The sequence below is a fragment of the Festucalex cinctus genome, chromosome 14 (genome assembly GCF_051991245.1).
Source record: "Festucalex cinctus isolate MCC-2025b chromosome 14, RoL_Fcin_1.0, whole genome shotgun sequence".
Taxonomy (NCBI): Eukaryota; Metazoa; Chordata; class Actinopteri; order Syngnathiformes; family Syngnathidae; genus Festucalex; species Festucalex cinctus.
Window position 1 is genome coordinate 17813343 of NC_135424.1, and position 14335 is coordinate 17827677.

Genomic DNA, 14335 nt, shown 5'->3' on the forward strand with positions numbered 1-14335 from the left:
GATTTTTACCTGCTCATCTAGCCGGTCTGCCTCATTAGTTTGATTAACAGCGCTCATATTTAATTTTAGATGAATATTTTTTTTCCCCCCTTTTCAAAGGCACATAAAGGAGCTCGACCTTCCCGCAGGCTCAATATGCTGCACCACCCTTAATGTGATTTATGGTTTTCTAATTTGAGGATTTTTTTTTCTTCTATGTTAATATCATTCACATGATACAATACAGGTACATTAATGTACGATGGTTTCGATGCAAGTTTCCTTAAAACAGTGACTATGCTTGTACCTCAAAAGGGTTGTATCTCAAATCATATTTTCCACAGCTGTTAGCGTCTACAGTGTGTGGTCAATTAAATTAGTGAATGGCAACAGTGGGATGCAAGTCTTTTTCTTTTCTTTTTCCCGCAATGAAACACTGAACTTTCTGAGGCGACTTTATAAGCTGTCAGGTAGTGCATTTGTTTGTGTTAATGAAATCTGATGGCAATAAGCCAACATCTCAAAAGATTATTTGGCCATGCGCCTCAATGCCTCCCTCCATTGCACCTCTCCGGAAACGCCATCATCAAGTCATGATGAATGATATTTTGGAGGAATGTCAGAGTCATAAAAACTTCAATGTGACATGTTCACACAGTTCAGCTTAGCAACATTCAGTGTAACGCATCAATTCCCACAATGGTCTGTTTGTCTATGAAGATGTTTATCATCAGTGAATGACTTTTTTTTTTCTTCTTCTTCTTCTTTTGCTGAGACAGAAAATACATAGCAATGACTTGTTCACAAAGATTCCGGCAGTAAGATTTATTTTGATTATTTGTGACATTCTGACACCCATAACAACAGCAATGTCAAATAAAACATTTCCTAAAGCATAACATTCGAGATTGGCATTTCAAAGTATAAGTCCCTGAAAATTAGCCTTCGTGGCTGATATATAATAAGTTTTTTGTTTGTTTGTTTTTTTGCTTGTTTGTTCTGGATTATAAACTTATTAATCGCCTTGCTGTAGCTCCTTTATCATATTCATCTTTTGAAAAGAAAATCAGTTTGTGTGAGGGTGTCATTCACTTGATTTAATTAGTATGATGTTCAACTATTGTGAAGGAAAATGGAAAATACATTTTGAACACTGGCAAAATAAAATATCTCATCTAAAGTGTTTGGATAACAGAAATGCAGAAGAACTGTTTTCATTGTGTGATTCCCCCACTACAAGGTTTCAAACATTTGTGGTGTACAATGGGAAAAAAAACATTGACACAGGCATCAAAAGAGGGTCGCTTTGTCGGTGTAGAGATTTTTTGAAAGTCACCAAAACCTTTCATCTATTTGGTATAGTTATTTTGGAGCTTCCTAATGATTTTAGGGCAAATTTGGAACCAGTCACAAGAAGGAGTCATGCCATATGAGTGACTCATGACAGGGATGATCAACTAGCAACCCCTTGGGCCACCATTTTGGGGTGTTCCATCCCAAGTTTTAAATTTAATGTAATGTGCAATGGGCACCAGGGGATGAATTAAATCAAACTAAATATGGTTTTATGTGGTTGCTCGCTCCACCCAAAAAATGATTAAGGCAAAGATTTTATTTTTGGGAAAACAGTCATATTTGTTTCCCTCTTCCAACATTTTCAAATCCACACTTCCAATGTAATATTGGATTAGATTAGATTAGATTACATTACATTACATTACATTACATTACATTACATTACATTACATTACATTAGATTAGATTAGATTAGATTAGATTAGATTAGATTCGGTTAGGTTGGGTTAGATTAGATTGGGTTACGTTGGGTTAAATTAGATTGAGTTATATTAGATTCGCTTGGGTTGGGTTGGACTGAGTTAGATTAGATTGGGTTAGGTTAGATTGGGTTAGATTGGGTTAGGTTGGGTTGGTTGGGGTTGGTTTTTTGGTCCCCTTAGGGAAATTTGTCTTCACTGACTGTGTGTGCATTTAAAAAAGTTCCATGGTAAAACAATTTGTGCTACTTTAAGTGCAAATCCGTCTTTTGAATTTGGCGGCTGTCCACCACTTTTACACCTGATGCCAACTGCGTAGCCAAGTTACAATAAGTAAAAATTGAAATTGTTGACTGAAAGTACTCGTGAATAATATCATAGATTAGTCCAAATCGGCTCGACTATCATCACTTTAGCATCATCTACAAAAAAATAATCTGAAGTCGTTTCAACCCCTTGTGCCCAGTCTCTCAAATCCATTATTATGAGCTTCTAACTGATAGCATTGTGGATCATTAGAATAATCGACTTCTGTAGACGCGACTCATTTGCGGCTGTCCTTCAAAACACATATTTCACTGCTTCAGTCCACACCTCTCCTCGTTCACTTTGTATTGGAGATGAGTGACCACACACACAACATGCTGAATAGGAAGCTGATGATTTTTCAAGTTAATTTACAGATGCAGACTTAAAGGGAAGTCATAAAGCATAATAATGGTAAAATGTTACTCTAATGGCCAAATATAAAATGTGGCATCCTCAACAGACTCCTTCCCAGAAGTTCACAACTCGCATAATCCAACTGAATAAAAACATCTCTCAATACAATATTTGTCACCATCTAAAATCCATAATTTATCTAATGAATGAAGGAAGTGTTTGCACATGTTTTATACACTTTTCCAACAACAATATAAATATCCAACGTGCCCATTCCTTTCCAAGGATGATTTATTAGTCATAATGGACCATTATAGCAACATAAAATGCAATACTTCTTGATCGAGGCATCAATCTACAATGTATGGCAATAAAGGAGTAATGAAGAGAAGACTATTTAACATCACGGGTTAGGCCAGTGAGTCGGATGTATAAGATATCAGATATAAAGTGATATTTTGCCACGATTCTTTCTGCAGCTCCATTTGGTCACAATTAGCAATTTCATATTATTGGTTTCAATAAATGTATTCCCAATTACCTTCAAATTAAAGAAAGCCTGCAGAATTGATTTGTATTTGTATCTCTCCTATTCTATCAGGGTGAGCGTGTGGAGACGATGGTGGTAATTTTTCTTCCCATTCCTGTTTTTACAGTTGCAGCAAAGCTACAAAATGAATGGGGCCATATATATTGTATGATTTAGTGTGATTTAATAAACAATATTCATGATCACTGGCTTACTACCTTTTTTATTTTGCAGGGAACATTTGGGCCTATTTTTCTTGGGGTTGCTTCCTCCCCTCGGGAATTGCATGACGGGCTTGCAAAAGGAGGATTTATTGGATGTATCCGGCAACTTCGGGTCAACTCAAAGGAGATTTTCCTGGCGGGTGAGGCCGTGAGAGGGAGAAACATCAAGAACTGTGACCCACCTGTTTGCCAGCACCTTCCGTGTCGCAATGGAGGGACCTGTGTCAGGTAATTACTTCATTAGTGAAAACTGCTGTGTAATCAATACAAAATTAAACTTTGATTAGCACCAAATGGTTCATTCTTCCTCCTACTTTGTAATGATCAGTCAAATGTGGGGAGGGGGAAAATGTCCTATATAACTTCCTTAGCATATGCTCCTTTTTCAAAGGTTTGTGAATCAGTCAAGTAGATAAATTGCTTAATCCTGCTATTGAATAACAAAGTAGAATCGCACTCAGAAAACCATCCCTATATCTTTTCTTTTCAATGAAACACACAATTGGAAAAAATCCTAATGTAAGAAGGTGCTCCACCTCACTTTCTAAATCAGTGGCATAGAACTGCTTCTCTGCCCTCAATTACTTTGTGATCATATTTTTTATACAGAGTTAAGAGCAGGGATTAACATTTATAAGCACCTTTGGGAGTACAACAATGAAACAAATCTCAACAATACATTCATAACACCTTTGGTCCCGAAATGCATTAAAAGTGCACAATTGCCACTGACTTCAAACACTAACAGTGAAGCACAAGTTTTAGAAGTACCGTTAATTGAATTGCTCAAAAGTAAATTTTGAAAAAAAATGTAAAATATTATTGTTGCCATCTTATTGCACACAAAACAGAAATGAAGAAAACAGTTTTCAACAATTTTTGAAGATTTACTTAAGAGCCAAAATCCTCTGATTTTCAGTAAAATGTGAGCTCTTTCTGATGCCCTTCGCACTCAGTGAAAACAAATTATCTTTATGAGTAAGCAAAATAAGACATTATGGACTTAAAAAAACAACAACAACAACAAAAAAACGGATCAACATACATTCATTCCCAAACGTAAGAGAGTGAGAGAAATCACCTTGAAAAATTCTAAGCCTCACCAAGACCTTAATTCACAACTTTGAGACCAGGATCAGTAATTCCCAAATAATGTGCAGTTTTCATAACCATGTTCCAGATGTACTATATATGCAAAAGTGAGCACACATTTTGAGCAGAAAATATGGGAAGTTTCAATTTGTTTATCTGATTGATTAAATTGCTAGCAACTAGTTACTACTAGGGAGGTAATAGCAGCCTGAGCTAGAAAAACTGAACTGATTATAATAATACTCTTTTGGGGTTATAATTTTGGAATTTATAAATTGTTGATACATTATATTGTACTCCATTCCCTTTGCACTTTATACATTTTGTTGTGTCCAAGTACGTATTCTGTGGGTGACAACTGATGTTGTAAAATTACTCTGTTTCGTCACCATACTTAAAAATAACTACACTAGTAAAAGTATATCAGTTATGCTCATGGGTTCTAAAAGTGTCCCTGATAACATGAAACAACAAGGTGAAAGAGTGAAAGGTTACATTAATTTCCTACATTGGTCTGAATTGATCATCATAACACTATCACGCCTCACTTACCAGCAATTTTGACCGCTTTTGTTAGTCTGCACACATCACCTATGACGCACTTTCCCCTTGGCTAATCCAGAATATAGGTGCTGTAAATGACTTGTTCATTGTTATGACACTATCAATTAACAGTTACATTTGTTTCACAGGAAATGAAAGCAGGCACCCTGATTATTGTGATAGGAAAAGGCTCGGAGAATAACAGTTAGGATGTGATGGCGTTGTGGTTCTCGTGGTTTGTCATGTGTTGAGGGCAACGTCTCATAATTATCTTTGTGTGATGGACAAACATTAATGCAGATGTCTCTTGTATGACATGAACCACACAGGGGTCATGGAGAGTTCACAGAGTTCTCTTTTAGTTGCATTTGGCTGCACTGCTGTTGTGAGACAATTGGATGACAGGGCTTTCACTCGAGGTTGTTTTTGCCATATCAGTGTCAAACTGGGACATATTCGCGTGTGGGCATCTATGCATATGAGGCTTTTTAGGAACATCAGCGTGAAATACCAAAAGACTTTCTGATGTCTGATGTGTGACATTTATGAATCTCAATGTACTGTAAATGAGAAAAACAAAAATGTTTCATCTACAGTAGCAGTCGCTGTGTAAGCAACATATAATGTATTCAGTGTATTTATGGAGACAAGATGACGGTTTCGCTAACTTATTAACATGGTACTTTGGCTATTTTGAGCCTGGCCAGCGTTATTTTGTCCAACTTTGACACATATCCCATTAAGGCGTCCCGCTTTTTCCAGTCAATAAACCAGTTGATTGTATGTTAATCACACAGTTGTCGTAGCAAATCATATGTTAAACCAATTAACTAATTTTCTCCTATTTTAAATAGTGCCATGGTCCCAAAAATGTATTTATGTTTGTGTATTTTTATGCCAGAGCATAGAAAAGGCTTTGTTGCAGCTTCTGACCTGAAGAGGTCATTCAGAAGGTGGCAGCAGAGTATAAGAGATCAATTAGGGCCATGTTGAAAGTTCTTTTCCCCACTGTTTTCAACAGGTTTGTGAATAATGATGAAACATAGCTATATTCTAATGCAAATCCCTGCAAAACGGAAACAGATACAAATATATGTGTTTTTGTGATGACAGAAGAGATTCTAATCTTTCTTTTGGTAGGTTCCATGTTTCTGTAGCAATAGAACACAATATTCTGTAGGCCTTGCAAAATCAGTCAAAATCCGTTGCTTCAGTGAAAATGGCTGGGAGTGAATTGAAAGGTCTTCCTATTTACTTTCACATTCATGGTTGCGTCATCCCGGAACTTGAACTACTTCCTGCTTCCGTCTAAGAATCATGGGAAATGTAGTCAAACTGAGCGTGGGCACATTTGTTTTCATTTAAATACATAAAGAATATACTTGGGTGTTTTTTGACTTCCAGTCAGCACTTTGCAGTGACTAACACGTGTGCACATTGCAGGGAGTAGGCTACATGGAAACTAATTTATTTGACACACTAAAATCAGAATGGCAGCTCAAGTTGCCAAGTTCCAAAGAGGAGAAAAGGTTAGCTAATGGTTTTTGCATTGACCTGTTTAGCAACCAAGATAGCATTTAGTGTTCGCTAAATTATAACGTAACAACCAGTCACCAGATTGACTAGCGATTAAATTTGTTATAAATAGTTTCTTCTATGACACGGTGTATGACTGGTTAGCGCGTCTGCCTCCCAGTTCTGAGGACTCGGGCTCGAGTCCAGGCTCCAGCCTTCTTGGGTGGAGTTTGCATGTTCTCCCCATGCGTGGGTCTTCTTCGGGCACTCGGGTCTCCTGCCACATTCCAAAGACATGCATGGCAGGTTAATTGGGAGCTCTGAATTGTCCCTAAGTGTGCTTGTGAGTGTGGATGGTGGTTCGTCTCTGTGTGCCCTGCGATTGGCTGGCAACCAGTCCAGGGTGTCCCCCGCCTACTGCCCAGAGCCAGCTGAGATAGGCTCCAGCACCCCCCGCGACCCTTGTGAGGAATAAGCGGTCAAGAAAATTGATGGATGGATGGATGGATGGATGGATGGATAGTTTCTTCTATATTTGAATTTCGTCCAAATTGCAGTGTCCCATTTTTTTTTATTTTTTTTATTTTTTAACTCAACTCAACTCAACTTTATTTATAAAGCGCTTTAAGAACAGGCATTGCTGTATACAAAGTACTGTACATAAACATAAATATCAGTTTTGCAGTTTTTTTTAATTAATTCATTTATTTAATTTATTTATTTGTAGGATATTGTGGATATTGTATTTTATGAGAATACATGTAGCGAGTGCAGTTTGACTCCCACATGTCTCATGTCAGTAAGTGTCCTGCTGGGGGGCCTGCTGTTGGTGTTGGTACGTTTGCGTGGGCGTGCAATGAGCTTTTCGCAGGAGCGGGTGGCTGCATCTTTCACTGTTGCTGTCTTGTTGGAACACAACAATGAAAATCACGTCTGTGATTGTACATGTTGTATGTTTATACTGTAAAGTGAGTGCCATGTGATTGATCAGCGACTAGTTTGGGAAAGCTCCAGTTATACGTTCCCCGGTTGAAGCCAAAAAAGATGGTTAGAGGATCTTTTCACGCGATTGTGCACTTTCTGTAAATTATTGAACCTTGCTATTAAGCCTTTGAAATGTAAAAACACACACAGTTTTCCCACATATTTAGAAGATTATCATTTTGCAAGATCAAAAGCACTGCAACCAGCAGTTGTGCTTGTTTGTATTATTTTTTTCTGTTGATGGTGCGCTTTCATCTTATCAATGTATAAAGTACAATTGGGAAAATGGTTCCCAACAACACACTTCTCTGCTTGTTGCCTGGCAACTTGCCGAAGCAAAAGTCCAGCCAGCGCACATTAATCCACAGGCTTCCCTTTTAACAATTAGCGCCTATTGTAGAATCCTCACATATGATTTGTGAGGTTAACAGGTACTTGTCCTTTTGATTTTGCCAACCTCACACAGAGCAGAGCTAACATTTTGTACTCAAAGTAGGTAACTGTAATTTGTCCCTCTAAATCAGGCAATTAAGCGTATTATCCAATTGATGTCACACGGCAGCTTAGCAATGTGCTCTGTAGTTGTTCCCTGCTAAAAATGCACAAAAGCGACTGAGCATCCTTTTTGCCCATTTAAGTGTCAGATTGATTCACTAAGTTAGGTGTATTACAGCTGCTTACTGTGACGTCCACAGACTTTGCAGAGAAGATAAGAATGGAGGTAGGAGGAGAAACAGATGTAATGTGCAGCCTGTAAAGCCCAAGCATTCATTTGGCTGATTAAATTGCTCCTTGCATGTTACGAAACCCACTTCATACCGAACAATTACTTGCAAATTACATGCACTAATAACAGTAGCTTGTTTGGCCATTTGTATTCCAGGCTGCTTCATTTCATTGATTAGAAGTGTGCTGCAAAATGTAAACAATTTGAAGCTCTTACTTCAAAATAGATGTAGAATAGCTGAGGGTCCAAGATACATTTATTCTAACTCACCATTAGAACAAAATCTATCATACTGTGTGCAACCCAAGTACATTGATAATATTTCCAATGGAAACATTGTTCTTGTTATGAATGTCTATCTGAGGAAATTATTTTTTTCCCCCGTCACCTTGACATTTATAACATAATACCTTCTAATAATCAAATAAATGCTTTATATTCTATTTCATAAAATGTGTTAACCACTGTGCCAATGCTAATGTCAATACCAGTGTCGGTTTGTCAACAGTGTATACAGTGTATACTACGGTGGTAGTGCACCGCTCAGTTGAGTCACCTTGAATAAGACAAAAATGAAATAATGGGAATGTATTATGATTTTATTCCAAAAATACATATATATTTATTTTTAGATAAGCAACAATGTACATGGCCAGTGTACATGGTTTTGCTAGCATATTCTGCACCTGATCACTACAAAACATAAGGACCAGGCTCCTTACTTTCAATTGAGGACTAAATTCTATAAAATATTGCTATAATAGAAATTAAATTATTATTTGAAGCAAAAAATAATAGTAAAAAAATACTGCAGATGAAGTCTTTTCTAAAACAACAAAATTACAGCAACACAAAATTTTAGTCACAATACAGCTAATGATGTCCAAAGTCCAACTTAGTGGACTCATGATCAATCGCCATTTCCTCAAAACTGAACTTCTGTCTTTGCCTTTTTGTTGTTGTTGTTGTTGTTTTGCACTTACAAACGTTGACCACTGGATGTCATTGTATGTCAAGACTACACTTGTGTCCACTGGAGTGGCTAATGGCCAACTATGGCAAAAAGATTCATTCATATAGAAGAAAACACTTTAACAGCTGTCCACTGTAGTAACCACTATACGTGAGAGGTTTAATTCTTCACAATTCTAAACATTGCTTATTACTAAGATATGTTCTTGCTTGTATTGTGTGTTGGGCAAGGTTGGTAAATTTTATTATTTCATGAAACCCTGACTGTTGATGGGATGATCTGCAATAATGTCTCGGCTGTGATGAGCGTGTGCTAAGTTCCATCCATCCATCCATTTTCTTGACCGCTTATTCCTCACAAGGGTCGCGGGGGGTGCTGGCGCCTATCTCAGCTGGCTCTGGGCAGTAGGTGGGGGACACCCTGGACTAGCGTGTGCTAAGTTGTGAAAATAGTTTTGATTAATGCTCACAGTTATGAAAGATTTTATATTCTTCATGCAGTTCAATACTAGCAACACTTGTTTCAAGGAAGGATTCCTTCATTTTACCCGTGTGGCTTGATTGGATGTATTTAATTAGTTGAGCTTGGAAAAAATGAATAAGAGGTGAAAAATACACTTCTCTATTGATATATTTCACTTTTATGACATTTTCAACACATGGGTTCATGTTGAGTGCAACTAGATGTAACACGTGTGTATAGTTGCCGCAAAATAATTCAAACAGACAGCGAGGAAACAAAATGAAACAGCACCATAATGGATTGGAAAAAAAAAAATATTGCAACCTACCTGGCATATCACATACATGCGTGATTTTACATATAAAGCCCAGAGGCTATATTTTTAATTTATTGATGTACATTTGTTAAACATTTGAAGTGTTTTATTAAAATGTATTAAGGGTTGTGTTTAAATTGTAAATGATAAGGCCATATCAGCAAGCCCTGCCAATGCCATCAGATTAAATCTTGATAAAATAGATCAGAAGCATAACTTCATTCTATTTTTGTGAATGAATAATTAATCCTTTGAAAATAGAAATGGCTACTGGTTTGGCTTCACATAATAAGTTAGATATACAGTCGCCGTAAAATCTTATCAGTATCTATAATGAGGTTTGATTGAATGGGCCATCGTCATTGTCCTGTGAATCGTATTAACTACAAACTCCTGTAGGGAAATTGTCACTGATTTAAGTACATTTAATAAGTGTAATCGTTATGCATAGACACCATCATTTCCAAATGGCCTGGTCAGCATGCAGTGAGTCACTCACTCGGTGGTACATAACCCCCCATCATAAGTTAGTCATGGTTGTTGCCAAACTTAATGCTGCTGTGCTTCAGGCACTGCTTGTCATGACGGTGAGCATTACAGCGTTTTTAGTGCATTAGGTATTTATTAAAGTCCAGTTAAAAATAAATAAATAAATGGTTTCAGCACGTATAACAAAGTCAAGGAAAAGAATGTCAATGTGGCACATGCATCCTTGAAAAGGTTTGGACAACTCTAGTCTAGATATGCACAGAGAAAGGTTGCATAGAGGGAATATTGTCAGATCCTTGGAGAAAGTCTTTTTTTTTTTTTTTAAACAGACCTAAAAGGAATTGCATGTGAGTGATGCTTTGCTTTGACAGTTAGTTTCAAATAAGCCCGACAGAGGTTGTGTAGACGTCGCCCTTCGTCACTGCCGGGCAAGCCAAGACTGTCTGGACGAGGTCAGGGAAATGTCGTGGAGCCGTCTGCTCAAACAGGAGCCTGAGTACATCAGGTGAATGTCACATATAAATTCAAGTTGTATTTTATTCCTTGGCTAGTATTAAAATTCCGCCAGGGAAGTGCCAGGTGATGCTGAAATGATTTATCCTGCCTCCTCCTGCCAGACCTCTCAATTGTCATGGTATCCTACTGTCTGTTTACAATAATGGAGGGCAAGTGTTTCATACCAAAGCAGCTCTTGTCTATGAATTATATCCACTAGAAACATTGATTCGGTTTTATTTTTAATGAAGGATAATGTGGACTAGCTGCTTCTTCCAGGTGAATGGCATGACAGCAGAACCTCATCACCGGCTTCCTGTAGATGAGTGTTTGCATATCAACAAGCACTTGAAAAGAAGTGTTCAGTACATAATTTACTGCGGAAGACATTTGCCAAACGCACGAGCTTCCCGATCATACTGCATGTAGTAATATAGAAATAACTATGGAAATATAGTCTGTATGGTCAATTATTTATGAATGTATCGGGTTGACATTTGTTTTAAAATATACATTGGCAACTAACTAGTTGTTCTGCAAAGTTGTTCATATTTGCACAGTTTTTTTGTTTTTGTTTTATAGAATTATTCTGGTAACCACAACTGCTAGATTTTTTATTTTTTTTTTCTGTAAATCAACAGATTTTTTTTAGAAGGGTAATTAATAATTACAGTAGGTCTACCATATATCAATTTTAAATGAACATGATAGATTTAGTTTAACCTTTACATTCACATGGTTTTACTGTATATCTAAATAATCTCTGTAATATGACTGTAAAATGCATATTCCATTTGACATAAACAAAATGTACCAAAGAATCTAGCATTAAGAGTTAGCAATAGTTGGGTATTTTTATTTTTCATTTTGTTTGTTGCTTTTGCTACTCCAACACTCTCTCTGCTATTGTGAAGTTTATTTTTTAGTAATTAGTTCATTAAGCAATGTACTTATTTTGTTTAGTAATGAGAGAATTGACATTGCAAAGTTTTTCTTGGCCGACAGAGATTCTCTTCTCCCGATGAACTGCAAGTGAACCACCATAACAATTTTAAGTTTTTATTGCAATTGTATAATTTAAACCTATTGTTGCTTTAACATACTTAGATTAGTCTGCAAAAATTACCACAATTTCATCATCAAAGTGGTAGCCAGGGGCAAATTTAAGCAACTGTTTGTCACCGCACAAATCCAGTTTGGAGCAGGCCAATTAAAAATGAAGTGTTTTCAGACTTGCTTCTTGCTCTCCTCAACATAGTGCACTCACAAACACAATGAGACACAAACACAATATGTTATGCATGCATAGCTCAGTTTTGTGGCAATTTATTTGGACTTCATTGAGGTAATGCATTTTATTAGCTTGTTTCTCCTTTAGCTCGCTTTCTGCACAGCTGGAGACAAGTAATGTTTTTGCTGGAAAAGTTATGGACAGGATTACATTTGTTTTTTTCACGTTATTATTGTTGTTGTTTTTTTTCAGTCAATTGCTAGTTTGGTCATTAGAATTTTGTCTGATACATGGTCAGGATGCATTTAGTGTTTCCCAAAGGATAACGTTTTGTTGTTTATTATTTTCCCGATTGTTTGGTATAGGAAATTAATAGACAGATTTTTTTTTTTTTTAATTTAATTAGTGAATTACATGTAACCTTACGAACTTTATTGGTCATTCTTCTCATCCATTACTTTGATTGATGTGAAGTAGGATAGTTTTTCTGTTTCTGTATGGCTTTTTTAACTCTTTTACTGCCACACGTTATCAAAAAAAAAAAAAAAAACTTTATGACAAAGGCTTTGATCATTCACGAATAGAGTTACAATGCTTCCATCTGTTGGCCATAGTTAGTGTTTTTGATTCCACAACGCATTGACCAAGTGCTGCACTTAGACGTTGCACTGAGGAAAAAATAAAATATAAAAAAATTAGTTGACGTCATTTAACGTGTATGGCAGCATACGTCCTCATTTTACTAATCGTTATTAAACGTTTTTGGCGGTCAAAGAGTTAAGCAGGCCGGGATGAACAAGGGACACAGGGACCAACTTATGTTTTCTTTTAAGTAAAATTCAAGAAGTTTAGTGCATCCAAGCCCTGATTTCCTCTATACAGGACAAAAAGTGGCCTTATGGAGAAAGTGTCATTTTTACTCAGTGAGACATAGATCTGACTGTCATCCATAGAGCAGTGAAAGGAAATATCATGCTTTCTTATGATTGAACGAAGGGATAGCAAATACAGAAAACAGCGGGGGCCCCAAATTGAACCTTGTGGAACACCATACAACAGTGGAGCAGAGCAGGACTCACAGGAGCCAAAGCTAATACAAACTGTTTTGTCTGACAGGTAGGATCTAAACCACTCTACAGTAGAGCGCTACTAATTCTAATACATTTTTTTCTTTTTTGTCATGTACACCACAGCCATGTGGCTGGGGATAGTTTTAACACGTGGCATGTGACGATTGCCTTATAATCTTTTGTAGGGCATGTCTCAGGATTGACATGCAATTTACAGTATTGTTAACTGTTTCTTAGACAAATGCACGTTTACTAGAAGACAATCCTTGTGGCAATTTACATCTGTCATATTTTAAATATAGTGGGCATAACTGGTTGCGAAAGTATGCGGCTGTGTATCACTGCACGTTACAAACGGCATTAGCAGGCCGTTAATAATCCTTTCTTGGTAGTAGAGCACAGTCATGTCTAACAATGTGCTACGCAAGCGACAGAATGTAAATATTTCATTTCTGGAAGCCACTTTCTCAAGGAGCAAAAACACACCCTGCAGAGCTGCTGCACCAAACACATGATTAATTTATGGAGCCTGAAACTCACCAGCGCCTCCTCTATCTGTGACTGTATACCTTTGGTGCACATCTCTTCTGCCAACATGTTACTTGGAATGTTGGTTTGTCATATCGCCAAGCAAGGACTATTCACTGAGGAAGGAAGAATAGGTTGCGGTTGTGCATTTTATGACCCAGAAAACCAGAGTGGTTGTTTTCACCCATTGGTTTGATTGTGTTGGTTTATGTTATTTTTAGTTAGCAGGATTTTTCAAGAACTATACAACAGACTTCCATGAAACATGTATGCAGGAGATATCACTCTAAAGGAGATATCACTCTAAAAAGAGAATTGATGAGCCAACTTAAATTTAAAAAGAGAATTGTTGGCCAACATAAAAAATAAAAAAAATCGTTTCAAATGGTAACACACGATTGAATTAAGTTAATCCAAAGTGAATATATTAAGTTAATATATTCACTTTGGATTAATTTAACAATTGAAGCGATTTTTTTAAGTTGGTCAACAATTCTATCTTGTGGCCATTTAGTGTTATTATTATTATTATTATTATTATTATTATTATTATTATTATTATTATTATATAGCTAATAAGAAAACTGGGAAATACTTTATTAGATTATATTTTCCAACTATTCTTTGCCTGTTTTTTTTGTTTTGTTTTTTTTGTTTGTTTGTTTGATGTTTTTTTGTTTTTTGTTTTTTTTAATATGCTAACTACAAATTTTCCATCATGGTGAAGGAGTGTGCTTACT

At 36.6% G+C, this 14335-nt stretch overlaps 1 protein-coding gene across 3 annotated transcripts in view; it reads left to right on the forward strand.

The window, feature by feature from the left end:
• Nucleotides 1–14335, forward strand: part of eys (eyes shut homolog) — a 175017-nt gene that overhangs the window by 144220 nt on the left and 16462 nt on the right. For all 3 annotated transcript variants that reach the window (XM_077495542.1, XM_077495543.1, XM_077495544.1), the window contains exon 42: nt 3181–3398. In XM_077495542.1, the coding sequence (XP_077351668.1) occupies nt 3181–3398 (218 nt within the window). The remainder of the gene's footprint in view (nt 1–3180; nt 3399–14335) is intronic.